At 44.7% G+C, this 15691-nt stretch overlaps 1 protein-coding gene across 1 annotated transcript in view; it reads left to right on the forward strand.

Moving 5' to 3' along the window:
• Positions 1-5627, forward strand: part of LOC137908775 (transcription factor 4-like) — a 181087-nt gene extending 175460 nt beyond the window's left edge. The window contains 4 exon segments of the mRNA XM_068753197.1: positions 830-980; positions 2357-2586; positions 3282-3432; positions 5579-5627. Coding sequence (XP_068609298.1) covers positions 830-980; positions 2357-2586; positions 3282-3432; positions 5579-5627 — 581 coding nt within the window.
• The last annotated feature ends 10064 nt before the right edge of the window (positions 5628-15691 follow it).

Raw genomic sequence — 15691 nt, forward strand, 5'->3', positions numbered from 1 at the left:
TGTGTGAATAGAGCGTAGTGCTTTGTGTTGACTGAGAACTTGGCAGCTTACCAGTGACGGATCCATGCAGACGTCAAAGACTGCACTGTTCAGTCGAGGAGAAAGGCAGATAGAGGCTTAGCGTCTGCACCGCAACGCTCCCAGGCCGCCATCTTGGAGGTCAAGTGGAGAGCGTTCTGGTGCTCCTGCTGCATGCTAGCGTGGATTGAATGCTCCCATCGTCTTTCTGGACGTGTTGAACTTCAGTTGGCAGCTGCTTGCTAGGTTTTATTCTTTGCCATTTTGGGTGCAGTCACAAAATGCAAGATCCGCGTTTTTAATATTAGGTGCCGCAAACATTCAGAGAAGCTGTTGCATCAGTATTGTGTGTAGCTCCCTACACCCGCTGTCACCACTGGCGCCCTGTGGACCAAATCCACGGCCGGCGGTCTTTTTGTGCTGCGATGTGTTTATGACAAGACTGGGGAAAAAGAAAGATGCCTATTTTGCAACAAAGGGATTTGAGCTCCTGGGAGTGCGTCTTGCTAGCATCGGCTGTTAAGTACCAAGATGTATGTCGACACGGCGGTTCAGTGTAAACCTACACGGGTTGCAGGTTTACACTGAATCTTAAACCCAAGATCCGGCTTTAAGGTGTCTTTATATCTGAGGCAGCTTAGACAGTATCTCTGCATGTCAAAGTTTCCGTTGCTAGGTTACACTCCCAATGGCTGGCCCACGGGTGAGCGTTGCCTGCCGCCGACTCAGTTCCTCGTCTTGTGGTCATATGATGTTTTAAATGATTTTCACACCTACCCCTTTTTCTCCCTCCATGGTTTTGATGGCGCAGCCCTGTCCGGAGCCCTTCAGGGCCATAGCACCTCCTCCGTCAGCTCAGAGATCAAGTCTGAGGACGAAGGCGATGAGAACCTACTGGACACAAACATCCTGGACCCCAAGAAGGAAGATCCTGACAGCAAGGACCTCAAAGCTAACGACAGGTCAAGATCTTGTGACCTCGCCTACCTCCCAGCCGTTCACTCCCATTCAATCCTCAGCTTGGCTGGGGAGTATTTCTTTCACAAACCACCCGCAGCTCAGAGATCTCCCTTCTTCAAAGTGTCATTGGTAGATAAGGTAGTCGCGATGCAGCGCTCAATTGAAACGTAGCAAGTATTAACAGACAGAAATGCACTGTTGCTTCGCTTCTTGGATTTAAATAATTGCAATTGTGCAACAAGAAAAATCGTGAACAGAAGAAAAGCCATGGGCTCCATTACGTTTTATGATCCATAACAAATAAATGAGATGGATTTTTTTTAAAGATCTAACTGATAAGATCGCGTATACATTTTGAAATGTTTATAGTGTTGTTACTGTAATGCTACACGTAGTTAATCAGTAACCCATAATGAACACGGCATATAAACAGTCTTGAACTCTACATTGCTATCGTTATTTTATATTCGAATCACACCAAGTTGTGTGTTGATAAAACAGTTATAAAACAACATTGAGACGCAGGAACGGATAATCGTCATTCATTTGAAGGACACAAGGAAGGACTTCAAGCTGTGGATGTTTTGTGAACCAGCCTCTGGACTTTGATGAAGTGACCGAGTGTGATGAGAAATAGTTCACTCCACACAGAGCGTGCCCGTCTGCCCGGCATCGCTCGCTCTCTTTTTCAAAGATGCAGCGTGAAACGGAAACAATGCAGCTCCCGTTTCAGCCTCATCCCCCCCCCGTGGTCGTGGGCCTGCTTTTAGCTGTTTCTCACATCAGAGTCGAGCCCACATTCAAACTTGTCAAAGATGCTCTGCCTCTGGTTTGGGGCTGGGAGGTCAACGCTACAAGAAACACTGAAAAGGTTCTTCATAGAACCCAAACTGAGAAAGTTAACGGCAGCTAGATCTAATAGGACTGGTGGCCTTGCTCACAGCGTTGATTGCCCAGCCGAGTAGCAGAGAAGGAAATTGGAAATATTTGGATCCCAAACCCAGAGTACTGTGCATGATTGTGGAGGTCATGATGATGATGATGATGATTTCCCCTAAAAACGTAGTCAAACATCTCCAAAAATTGACGAGTTTATCTTCCCTGAAATCTGAGTCACCTGCAGCAGCTAGCAACTAACAGCTAGCAGCTAACGTTTGCATTCAGTGCTGTGCTAATACCCAGACTGAAGCGCGCGACAAAGTCTGATTGAGTTATTTTGTCAAGTAATGACTCATCTTGAAAAGGTCAGAGATATTCAGCAGCTACTGTTCCTGTTCCAAACTGAGCTTTCATCCTCCCTTCCTCCTCTGCTCTTTTGCCCACGCCCCTTGCTTCCTCTTCCCTTGCTCCTCCTTGCTCTCGCCATTGATCACCGTAGCAACAACGATGATGAAGACCTGTCTCCAGAGCAGAAGATGGAGAGGGAGCGGGAACGTCGGATGGCCAACAACGCACGGGAGCGCCTGCGTGTCCGCGACATCAACGAGGCGTTCAAGGAGCTGGGCAGGATGGTCCAGCTGCACCTGAAGAGCGACAAACCTCAGACCAAGCTGCTGATCCTGCACCAGGCGGTGGCTGTTATCCTCAGTCTGGAGCAGCAAGTCAGAGGTAGCCATGTATTATAACAGAGGGATGGAAACTACGTACACAAAAATGAAAAATGCATACAGTACATTTTATGTTTTCTTCGCATTATTTTAAAACGAACAATTTACGGCCGGTTTGTGGCGGCCTCAACCCGATGCTGTCACAGATAGAGCAACATGCCCCACATGCAGACCCAGACTAATCTGACGCTCTGCAGTCAAGCTTTGTTCCAACTTGATCGACAGTAGCTTTCATTTGGAGGTTTTGAAGTTTCTGTGAACTTCAGATAAGTCCAACTGAGTTTGAGGGAAATGTGTTTTAAATAATGCATAACAAATGGCGAGCATTCCCGTTTATTGTGAAACATCGGGCCTTGGGTTGATCATTTCAAAAAGGCTGAAAGCTTCAGGGTAGCGTTAGATCAAAGCACGAAATGCTATTCCCTTTCTCAAAGCTCAAGGCTTTTTAAAAGGATTGAAGGGTAACAAAAACATCGCACTGCTCCAGGAGCTCCAGGAGAGGGCAGCACTCAGACCTGTTGCTGGTTTTTGAAAGCGATGGAACCTTTTGACCCCGCCTGACCCTGATTTAGAGATCCAGCTCGAAGAAATGTGTCACCTGACATCAAAATCTAGACATGCATGAAACTCGGTCGGGACACATTGAAGACCAGCATTAAGAATGTTATCTTCCCTCGCCTCTCTCCCTCTGTCCAGAACGAAACCTGAACCCAAAAGCAGCCTGTCTGAAGCGTCGGGAGGAAGAGAAGGTCAGCGTAGCATCAGACGGGGCTCCGCTCTCTTTGGCTGCGGCTCACCATGCCGCCGCCGCCGCCATGGGCGACGGCTCCAACCCTCTGGGACAAATGTAAAAGCAGCAACACACCCCCCCCCCCCCCCCTCCCACCGAATGGTCAGATTTCACTTAGAAACCAATTTGCTGTTGTACCTTTAAATCAGAAGGACATCGATACGTTGCGCTTTGCTATCACATTAAGAATCTGTGGCAAGTTGAACATCCAATGAACCAATTAGATCAACCGTAAAACCTTGGACCGTTTGGCTTTCTGCAAGTCGACTGGAGGAGGACAATCGTGTTTTCCCGGTCAAACATGATCTGACATGATCGATAAGTTGTCATTCGTCCATCGGCTGTCCATCAATGTGGTGTCTGTGTACTATATGCAACCATTTACGTCCTGTAGAGTAGGGTTAGGCAGGCGCAATGCGGCACACCATACAGCTTTTGATCACCTGATCAGTTCTAGTATATAGTATATATGTATATATGAGGAGATTTTTCATGACAGAGGGATCTAGATGAGGGAGCATGCTGACAGGATTTATCATTCGTATGGAAGCTCAGGCATGTCGATAGCGCTTCTTCTTTATTCATCTAGTATGTCCGTAGTTGTAGAAGAGAGTAGCAGCCAATGAATGGGGCTTACCTGAAGCTCCACTTCCCAACAAACAATACAAAAAAAGCTGTTTAAAATATATATATATATATATTGGACTTGTTTGTCACCAAATAAGCAGATGAAAGGTTAAAAGTTACACAGTTGACAATAATATTTACATGAATCTGTCGAATCACATCATCAGTTCAGAGCTGATGGCATCGGCGCTGGCTGAAAACAGAGGCCATAGCTTGAGTTTCTATCTGGTCTGGGAACATTTCAACAACAGATTGGCAGTAAGTGTGATTTTAACGTGTGACTGTGTGTTCGTCGCTGCTTTTTACTGAGTATGCGCCGCGGCTGCTCTTGGCTCTGCTGCTTTGATTTCTTTTGAAACATTCCTTTTGTATTTTCTGTTTTTTATTTATTTATGGGTATAATTTCTTTTATTTTTCGTTTTTTTAATTGTGGCAGTTTTGGTCCTCCATATATTCACAGAGCAGGCTTGCTACATTCTGTTTTTGTATTGATTTTAGTCTCTTGATCAGCAAGAGTGAAAGTCTTACAGATCATTTTCTTTTTCTTTTTTACTTAGAGGTTTTATAGTCTCAGGTTCAGTGGGGACTGATGGGAAGCCGCAACAAAGACGGAAGAAATGTAACCTTTGTTGTCCTTTTTACTTTTTTTTACATTTAGCATATTACCGGTAATTCTTTTTTTTTTTTTTGTTCAAGTCTGAGCTAAAAATAATAATTTGGCTTGGACTGAGCAAAAAGAAACATGGCTTTGGTTAAAAGCTGTGACATTATGTGATGCAGCTTAAAAATGTTTGAAACGCATAGGACAACATTGATCTCCTCAGTCCTCGGACTGTATTTGTCAAGGGCCGAGGCAGGAAAGAACCCAAACGCACGGCAGATCCAAAGGGGCAGGGCAGGCGAGGCGAAGGTCAAAAAAACAGGCAGGGGTCACAAACCAGGAAATCCAAACAGCCAAGCAGACAGATCCCAAGGGGCAGGCGAAGAGGCAGAGACCCGGAATCGGGCAGGGTCGTCGGTACACGGGAGGTCAGTCTGAATTGCTGGAAAGTAGGACGCATCACTGACAATCTGGCAGAGAGCAGAGGACTGAGCTGGGTATAAATAGTGTCCGGACGGATGAGATGCAGGTGATGACGGGAGCACAGGTGACGGGAATGAACTGATTGCGGGAGCAGAGGAGAGGGGAAGACAGGGAGAGTTAGTGGGGGACGGATACAGGCCCGCCTCAAGGTGTGACAGTATTAGCCATGCGCTATGCTAATGCCCAGAACGGCATGGGACGTTTTTCATAGGTCAGCTACTACGTCCTGCTGCTTACTGTGGTGACATCATCAGACCAGATCACACGTGTGCTCTTTTAGGACAGGTCTAAAATTCAGCTTTGATCACGGTCGATTAAATTGAAAGCACGTTCATGTCGTTTGCAACAGTAACTATCTAATCATAACATTTTGTGAGGTTTTTTTTTTAGCTATTTTAATCATCTTGGAGTGGGGATGAAATAAATACCGCTACCACTGAGGGTCACTATCCTAATCTTCCCTTCCTTCCATCGACCTCTCTGTACCTGCAGGTCCAAGGTGCCAGAGTTCATCAAGATGATGAGTGACCACTTCCTCTGATGACGTTTCCACAGCAACCCGGCAATCGATCAAACCCGTCGCTGCTTCAGTCTGACCAGTCAGATTCTCTGGAACTTTGACCTGAGCGATCAGATCAGCCTCTTTCTTTCCTTTCATCTGTTATCTCTGATCCTCCTCTTCACCTTCTTCTCCTCCTTCCGTTGAGAAACGCAGACTGCAGATTAGTTGATGTTCCACATTGCATCTACAGCTACAAGTGCACCGGATGCTACTTTTTGGAGGTGTTGCAATGGCCCGCCGTGCCGCGGCTGCCAGGAGGTGGCAGTCTCTGGGAGCGTTTGACAAAGTGACACGCAATGGACAAAAGTCATTGGGATCGCAACATCCAAGAATTTCTTCTTCTTGTACTTGTTTTATCAGCATTCCCAGTTTGGAAACAAGGAGGTTCTATAGAGAGTGAAATGTATGAGAAAGAGAAACGTGACAAAAACAAACAGACTTTTTTTAATAAGTGTAACTGGATGCAGGCCATGAGGAGAGATATTCAGAATGGAGCAAAACATATCACAAAGTGTTCAAGAAATCTAAGAAAGCAACAATGCGCTGCTGCTGAATGCAGCCTCAGCGCATCTAGGCCTGAAGGGCAATTTAACGCCACACTGTGGATGAAGCTGTGCCTGATCTCCTGGATTAAATCCAGTGAGATAGATAGATACAGGTGGAGATGCAACGAAAACAAATCTGGAATAAATAAGCAGGAATGTTCCACGGCGTGTCACAGAAACAAGTTGCCCACTCATTCATCCCCTTAAGAAAATATATTCAAACAAATTCAATTGCAAATTAAAATCCAAAAGGTTAAAATAAAATACAAATGCAGTTGCAACCCCTTTACTTTTAGGTGACAAATTATCGTCAGAAAGACTTTTGCTTTTTAACAAGTCAGGACCAACGTCAAATGTATTCCTGCACAAAATACAGATATTTAATTCTGATTTGTTAATGCATGTTTACTCGGGTTGGATGCCAATAGACATGTTGAGTTTGTTTCATTGGGAAAATTGTGCAAAAAAATGTTCTTGTGAAGTCAAATGCAAACGGCAGGAATATCGTACTCAAATGACCCAGGCCACTCAAACGCCTCGAGGGTCAATCCTCCAATCAGGTAATCGATCAGTCAGTGAACGGCTGCAGAGGGGCTGGGGTATTTTAACGACTGAAGGCAGGGAGATTCGACACTACGGTTTAATAATCGAGATTTTCACTTAACGTTTAAGTTAATGCTAAAAATGGTGAAAGAAACGAGGAGCTCTATCAAAGCATGGCCAGTCAAAGACCTTTATCAGAGACTGGATTGAGCACCGCCTTTAGCACATTCCCTGAATTGCAAACACTTCAGACACCAGAAGGCCTCGACTGTGAGAGTTTTGTGACTCGTAAGCGGGCAGGGAGGACGAGACTGAAATGGGAGGAATGATGCCGACGCTCCCTGGGATGAGGGCTAGCGTTTCTTCCAGGGTGGCAGGTTGCCAAAGCATTTCCTGGTCGAACATCTGGTGGATTGTAACTTATAAACCTTTACGCCAGCATAAGGCTTCCGTGCCCAAAACAAAAACTTGGAGGTACTTTCTGTTTCATTATTGTCTTACAAAATAACAGTATAAGAGCTCCAAATTCCATTCGATTCTTCCCCTGATGGCGATGCAGGTCAACATTTGGAACGCCGAGACTTGTAATGGGGGCATGATTATTTGTGGGACAATCTGCCAGTCCTCTGGCGCTTCGGGCCTCTTAAGGTTTTCATATATGTGTTATTTATCATGAGCTCCCAGCGACCAGACGTGTCTGAAGAATCTCTCAGCCGCCTTGTCTTGTTTAATGTGTGCATATTGGCTGCATACTGATAATCAATCAAAATGAAATCAGCCCCCATCTGAGGGAGGTCTGATCCAGAGGTTTAGCTGCTTCTCTTCAGCAGTTGTCTCGGACGTAGACTTTAATTCATTAAGCGTCGAGGATTGGTTTGGCCACGAAGAGATTGATGACGACGAATAAGGGCACGATTCGTCAGGAAGAAATGTTGGGTGTGTCGCAAAAATGCCCTTTGACCTTCTGGAGTTGCTCTAAACTCCCCATGTGGAAACCTCCCCAATCCAAGCCGATGGTAAATCCCCAGTCCCGGGGTCGTCTTCTCTGCTGACCCTTAGGAACCCTAAACCCCATTTCGAGCCTCCCCGCCTCAGTCTCTTGCCCCGCGTCAGCGTTCCCACAGATGCAATTTGAACATTCATAAATCTACCAACGTGCCTTTTTAGAGTTCATATCATTCGAGTTGCCAGAGGAAGACATTTGCCTGGTCTTTTAATAGGATGCAAGTTTAGGGAAACCTGTTCTTAGTCGTTAGGTTCTATGCAGTCAGGTTTTTTATCAGACCTGGGAATTTAAAAAAAGGAAAAAAGGAAAAAAAAGTATTTTTTGGATAAAAAAACAACAAAAAACTAAACTGTATTTAATGTACTGTATGCTTATATGTAAGTAGACAGTGTGTTCTGGCTTCGAGCCGCTGATTTAGCAACACGAGTCGCCATCCCAGTCCCGACATAAGCCCCCACCACTCCTGTTCCTGATTCCGTGGTGAACAGCGCGTCTCCTCTTGTATTATAGCTTATCGGCTTTTTATCAATATTTGATCGGCTTGTCCTTAAGCCAATGTAGTCTTCAGTACAAAGTGTGTGGTTGTATGTCGTAAAACAGATTTCCTTTTTCGCTCTTTCTCGCTCCCCTTTTTAAGAAGAAACTTTTCTCTTATTACTTTTTCGTTGTCTGTTCACATGTCTATTATAGAAAATTTTTAAAAAGCACAAAAACAAAACAATAAAACAAACACAATTTGTTATCCGACAGCATTGTTCCCTGTCGGTCACCATTTTAATGCGGTTAAAATCCTACCCTATCAAAAGGAAAGCACGGAAACTGGAAAAGAGTCTATTTGAATAAATCAATCTATATATAAATGTACAAAAAATATATGATATATGAGGAGGGTGCCATTTTCTTTTTTTCTTCTTTTTTTGTGACAAAGAAGTGTTTGCTTGGGGATGATTTATTTTCTCAAAGACTGAACTGACAGAATTTGACAATGCCCTTCAGTGTTATAAATCTCCAGCTGACTTTGTTGTGTTCTCCATTGTTGCCATGACAATACCCTCAGACTAGTACGGCACCCTGCACAGGACAAAACAGGACCGGAGTTCCATGAGCTCCATTCAGTGCTCTCTATCCAAGGCAACGACACGCAGACGTTTGTAAATTGTATGCAACAAAAGGCAAACTTTACCATTATTTTGAAATTGTGTATGTAAAGGTTATATTTTTACATGTAGACTGTTGTTATTTTGTGTTTTAGAAATATGTTGTGTTGGGGTTTTTTTGTTTTTTTGTTAAAAGATGAAAAAGTAAAATTCAGTGTGTGTTGAAAAAAATGTGTCACATTGAAAATGTAGTGAGGTCAAAATTTCCAATCTTTTTTTTTCTTTTTTTCAACATTATGTTTACTATCTGTGACATTTTTAAGGGTTTGTTGGAGTCAGACAGCATAAAAGATATATGATATTTGTTTAATTCTTCATGCCTCATGACATTACCATTTTTAATTGTCTTTTTTTTTGCTGAGAAATGTATAAATAGTCACAGACCTTTTTCCATGGGACTGTGGGGTAAGGACCAGTGCGAGATGATGATGATGATGATGATGAATTTTTGATTCCAATACGGTTTTAGTTCTGTAGCCAGATGACAACTTTTAGTTCCTGTGAGTGGTGCTCAGTATTGTGGTTTTGGTTTCCATCCCTCTGAAGTGTAAAGCCAACAATTAAAAACAATAACCATTTGTGTCAGAGCTGGTGTAAGACTTCTTTTTTTCCCCACCAATCAAAGAATTAGCATCTAAATAGTATTTTTTTTTATTTCAATTTCATAAAATTGCTACAAGGTGGCATTTAAAAAAAAGCATACATTTAATGTTTAATTGTGTACATGTTATATAGTAAAGTGAGACACCAAAGGAAGTTCCCATGGTATCCCTGGGCTGGCTCTGACTCAATGGTGCATGTATTACCTTCAAGATGGAGTGTAAGTGTTGATAACATTAATGACCCTCAGTGTTGCTAATATAAAAGGGCGGGTCATCAGCAAACAGTCTTATCAGCTACTTCCCCGAAAGGATATCAGATCATGTGCAAGGCAGTTTCGCTCTTTTGTTTTATAGTGTTTTCCATTATAATTTAGCTTTTTATCAAAATGTAAAGCTGCTTTGATTTGGACTTTTGAGGTTAAACACTAGGATTGGATCTCAGTCTAAGTGCTAAATCTATTTTTTAAGTAATGTTATTTTTGCGATGCCTGATTTCATATTTTCTCTCTCTTCTCTTTGTATAACCAAGTCATCTCCAGAATGACTGTATCTTCATTTCTTATTTTACCCCCGATGTTTCTATTAGCCAAAATGTCAACGTTTCTTTTCCAACTTTGTTGTACATACACATCTCATTTGTCTTTTTCCGTGACTGTGCCATGAGCTTTGTAATCCGTTACTCTGTACCAATTTTACTGCAATAATGAGTTGAATTCAAAAACGGTCACTCTTGTCCTTCATTCTTCCGACAAATGTTAGAAACAAGAAACACATTTCTCACAATAGCTTACCTCATACAAGTGAATAATTGTTGCACTTGTGAATCCTCCTGGTTCAAGAATTGGCAAAAATCAATAGCAACACAACTTTTTGCAAGCATAAATTTGATTTTTGTTTTTCTTCCCCTCAACTGAATGATTTAAATATAATATGAATAACACAATTAATTCAATACATTTTTGATATTTTCATGGCATTGACACTTTACACATTTTCAGTTGAGCGCCATGTTTTTTTTCATGTGGATATTTCTACCTTTTTTTCCACCAGTCATACATTCTCATTCACAAATCATTCTAGAAGGCAAAAGTGAAAAATGTTTTTCAGTGTTTTTTTTTTACAGCGAATCGACAGATGCTTTGTTCAGTCAGTACACATCGTGATTTTAAGTCAAACTCTGACATTAAAGCTGCTTTAAAGTCACTATTTGTCCTTTGTGTACAACTACTGTATGTCTCAACCAGACAGAGATGGAGGTACTACACACCGGTCAGACGCACAGGTGAGACGTGGCTCCTCCTCCACCTCTTGTCTCTGTTCAGAACATTTTGAGCTGGATCGCTTTGATTCCGTTCCCACGATGAAGGAATCCCTCGGTTGTTCTAATTATTATTGTATGGAAAATACACGTATTCCCTTTCTGTGGATTATGATGGACAAAATGGCCTGATAAGAGGAGTTTTGGGAAGTTTTCTGACATCAGGATTCACTAAACGTAATTATTATGATAATTTAGACCATTTTGTTTCTTATTTGGAAAGAAAAGAAGCCACGATTAAAACGTATTTCTAATCCTTACCGAACTGTGTCCCCCTTTCGTCTCCCCGTGTCCCCCTGACGTCTCCCCGTGTCCCTCTGCTTTCGCGTCTGTGTTGATCCGGACCGGCTTCCTTCTGTCCTCTCAGTCGTTCTGTTCGGTTCGATCCAACCACCACGTTCTCTAACATCACCAGAATCTTCCGTTGCGTTTTCCACCTCACAAACTAACTCGAGACGAGAAACATGGGAAGAATCTTCCAAGGCTTGGAATATTCTGACCGGCTGTCAGTGACAGCCTCCATCATAGTATATTAGAGTTTTAGCCTGTAGAACCTGAGAAATTGGCCAAATTTACTATGAGAATCAACAGAAATAAGAAAGTCATACCGGATATAAAGGACAGGGTGAACCGGAGACGGTTGATTTGCTGTGACGACCCTCACGGGACAAGCCGAAAGCATAGTAGTAGTAGTAGTAGTAGTAACAGCAGTACTATGAGAAGGGACTGAGCCGTTCTCCTGGTCACGTCACAGAATGGCGTCGTAGTTTTGAAGCCGCTGGCGATGCCAACTGTATAAAAACGTTATAATATCTCGTAAAGAAGTCTGTTCGATTCATAAATGTACACAACCGCATACTTTGACAAGCTGCATTATGTCATGGTAAATTTACAGATAGTTTGCTTCGTGTCATGAGCTCTTTAAAGGAGACACAATTTACTTCTGAGACACAAATGAAATATCTGAGCCAGTCTTTGGTCAAAATAGCAAACAGATGCTGCAGGACAGCGTCCCTCATTCCTGTCTCAAACAGATGCTGCAGGACAGCGTCCCTCATTTCTGTCTCAAACAGATGCTGCAGGACAGCGTCCCTCATTCCTGTCTCAAACAGATGCTGCAGGACAGCGTCCCTCATTTCTGTCTCAAACAGATGCTGCAGGACAGCGTCCCTCATTTCTGTCTCAAACAGATGCTGCAGGACAGCGTCCCTCATTTCTGTCTCAAACAGATGCTGCAGGACAGCGTCCCTCATTCCTGTCTCAAACAGATGCTGCAGGACAGCGTCCCTCATTCCTGTCTCAAACAGATGCTGCAGGACAGCGTCCCTCATTTCTGTCTCAAACAGATGCTGCAGGACGGCGTCCCTCATTTCTGTCTCAAACAGATGCTGCAGGACAGCGTCCCTCATTCCTGTCTCATACAGATGCTGCAGGACAGCGTCCCTCATTTCTGTCTCAAACAGATGCTGCAGGACAGCGTCCCTCATTTCTGTCTCAAACAGATGCTGCAGGACAGCGTCCCTCATTTCTGTCTCAAACAGATGCTGCAGGACAGCATCCCTCATTTCTGTCTCAAACAGCTCCTCCAGAAACGCTCTAAACCCGGAAGCAAAAGTACGTTTATAGTGAGCACGCGCGCAGCAGCGCTACCATGGTAACCGTGAGGGACGTTTTTAGCACAGAATAAAACATTTTGGTCATTTTGTCAAGTAATGTCTTTATATTTTATCGTTGATTAAACTGCAACAATCACGAAGCTCGCTACGCAGGAAATAAACCATTAATTTAACGACAGATAGTCAAACAAATACGTCATATAAACTTTGCACGTATTTTGCATCGGTGGTGTAATTTATTTTAAATTTATTGTTAGTTTGCATCGGTGGTGTAAAATCATTTTTATTTTATTGTTACTTTGCATCAATTGAGTTATTTAATATTGGTTTTATTTGTATTTGTATTGTTAAATGTCGATGATTTATGTACGAAGGACTTTCAACGGAAACAAGACCGCAAGGGCTTTTTAGAAATGCTCCTCTTAGACAGGATGTTTGACTGTACTTGTACTGTAATACATACTACTGTGTGACTGTACTTGTACTGTAATACATGCTACTGTGTGACTGTACTTGTACTCTAACATTCATTATCTTCGACAGATGGACGTGGACGGATCGTTTTACTTACGGTGAAATATTGTTTGGGCAGCTTTTCTTCACGCTTGAAAAGGATTCAAGCGGTTTAAAAAAAACAATTAATTATAAATTTGGTCTAGAAAAGTAAAAACAAGTTTGAAAACCAGACTGAAAAGACCAGACTCGGTTCAGGAATCTGATCTTTGTGTTGCCAGGAGACGCTCGCCTCTGGAACGGATGTTCCTCTTCTTCTACGTTACAACCGGTAATGTGTTCTGTTCTTCTAGGATGCAGATTTTGAGGAGTACACGTCATCTGTGCTTTCCTATGTTCACTTCTGCACTGATGCTGTCCTTCCCCCAAAGACGATCACGGTTTTCCCGAACCAGAAACCGTGGGTGGACAGCACGGTGCGGCCTCTGCTCAGAGCCCGGGATGCAGCCTACAGAGCAGGAGACCGGCTGGCCTATAGCAGGGCACGAAGTGAGCTAAAAAGAGGCATCAAGCAGGCAAAGCACAGATACAAGCAGCGCATTGAGGAGCACTTTGAGAACAATAACCCACGTGACATGTGGAAAGGCATCAGGGCTGTGACGGACTACAAACGCAGGGAGCAGCACGGCAGCCACGACTCCACCCTGCCTGACACCCTGAACAGATTCTTCTCACGCTTCGACTCTCCGAGCAGCAGAAGGTCTGTGGATCTGCCCCAGCCTGAGGTGCAGCATCAGCCGCTCGTCCTGCAGCTGCACCAGGTCTCCTCAGCCCTGAGAAGGATCAACACCAACAAGGCTGCGGGACCAGATGGCGTGTCAGGCCGGACACTGAAGACGTGTGCTGACCAACTGGCCGGGGTTTTCCTGGACATCTTCAACCTGTCCCTGCAGCTGTCCACCGTCCCTGCCTGCCTTAAGTCCTCCATCATTGTGCCGGTACCCAATAAATCATCCATCTCCTGCCTCAACGATTACCGCCCTGTTGCTCTGACTCCGGTGGTGATGAAGTGCTTCGAGAGGATCCTCCTTAAACACATCAAGGACGCCGTCCCTGCTGGTTTGGACAGCCTGCAGTTCGCCTACAGGGGGAACCGCTCCACGGAGGACGCCGTCTCGCTGACACTGCACTCGGCCCTGACTCACCTGGAGCAGCCTAACACCTACGTCAGGATGCTGTTTGTGGACTTCAGTTCAGCTTTTAACACCGTCCCACCGGACATGCTGGCTCTGAAGCTCCACAGCCTGGGACTGTCTCCACCGCTCTGCTCCTGGGTCAGGGACTTCCTCAGCAACCGGCCCCAGGTGGTGAGGATAGGAGACACCACATCCTCCCCTCTGATCCTGAACACTGGGACCCCCCAGGGTTGTGTTCTCAGCCCTGCTCTCTTCACCCTCTTCACCCACGACTGCTCTGCCATCCACTCCACAAACATGGTTGTGAAGTTTGCTGACGACACCACTGTGGTGGGTCACATCTCCGACAACGATGAGACCCACTACAGAGAGGAGGTCCAGAACCTGATGCTGTGGTGCTCGAGTAACAGCCTTGTTCTGAACACCAGCAAGACCAAGGAGGTCATAGTGGACTACAGGAGGTCCAGGAAGACTGAACACGCCCCCCTGTGCATACGAGAGGAAGCAGTGGAGCGTGTGGAGAACATTCAATTCCTGGGCATCCACATCTCCTCTGACCTCTCCTGGACACTCAACACCAGACACCTGGTGAAGAAGGCCCAGCAACGGCTCTTCTTCCTCAGGAAGCTGAAGCGGGCTGGACTCTCCTCTGTGCTGCTTGAAGACTTCTACCGGGCCACGATAGAGAGCATCCTGTGTCTCAGTGCGACCGTGTGGGACGGCAGCTGCACGGCGCAGGACAGGAAGGACCTATCCCGGGTGGTGAGGACAGCTCAGGGGATTGTGGGTCACCGTCTGCCTGACTTGGACTCTGTTTACACCTCCAGAGTCCAGAGGAGGGCCAGACGCATCGCCACAGACCCCACCCACCCGGGCCACAGACTGTTTGTCCCGCTTCCATCAGGGAGGCGGTTCAGGACAATAAGAAGCAGCACAGCGAGGCTCAGGAACAGCTTCTTCCCCCGGGCTGTGAAAGCAGTCGTTCCCTTGTAGCGATCTGGGACGCTCTGTGCCTGTCCCGCTGGGGACGCTCTGTGCCTGTCCCGCTGGGGACGCTCTGTGCCTGTCCCGCTGGGGACGCTCTGTGCCTGTCCCGCTGGGGATGCTCTGTGCCTGTCCCGCTGTGCTGCTGTTGCTGATTTGCACTATTGCTTGCTGATTCTCATTCTCTCTGTGTATAAATTATTCATGTTGATTTGTTATTATCTGTTAAAGCACTTTGGGAATTTTATTTCTAAAAAAGTGCTATATAAATAAAGCTTATTATTATTATTATTATATATATTGTTGCGTTATGTTCCGAGGAGTGCCTTAAGCCGTGGGCCTTCACACGATTTTATTATGTTTACATAATGATAATAAAGTACCGTATTTTCACGACCTTATGACGCACCTGGTGATTCGGCGCAGTCTCATTAACAGCTGAGTTTTCGGTATTTTAAACATACAAAGGGCGTGCTGGCTCAAAAGGCGCCGGCATGATAGGTGTGCAAAATAAAGCAGGAGCAAAACTGAGTTTGGTACTCACATCTTTAATCGTCATCAATCAAACAAGCATACTAGTGCGCGTTTTAAAAAATAGGGCCGGTGCAAAACAGTTTGGTACA

This window comes from Brachionichthys hirsutus, chromosome 19, assembly GCF_040956055.1.
Source record: "Brachionichthys hirsutus isolate HB-005 chromosome 19, CSIRO-AGI_Bhir_v1, whole genome shotgun sequence".
Classification (NCBI taxonomy): domain Eukaryota; kingdom Metazoa; phylum Chordata; class Actinopteri; order Lophiiformes; family Brachionichthyidae; genus Brachionichthys; species Brachionichthys hirsutus.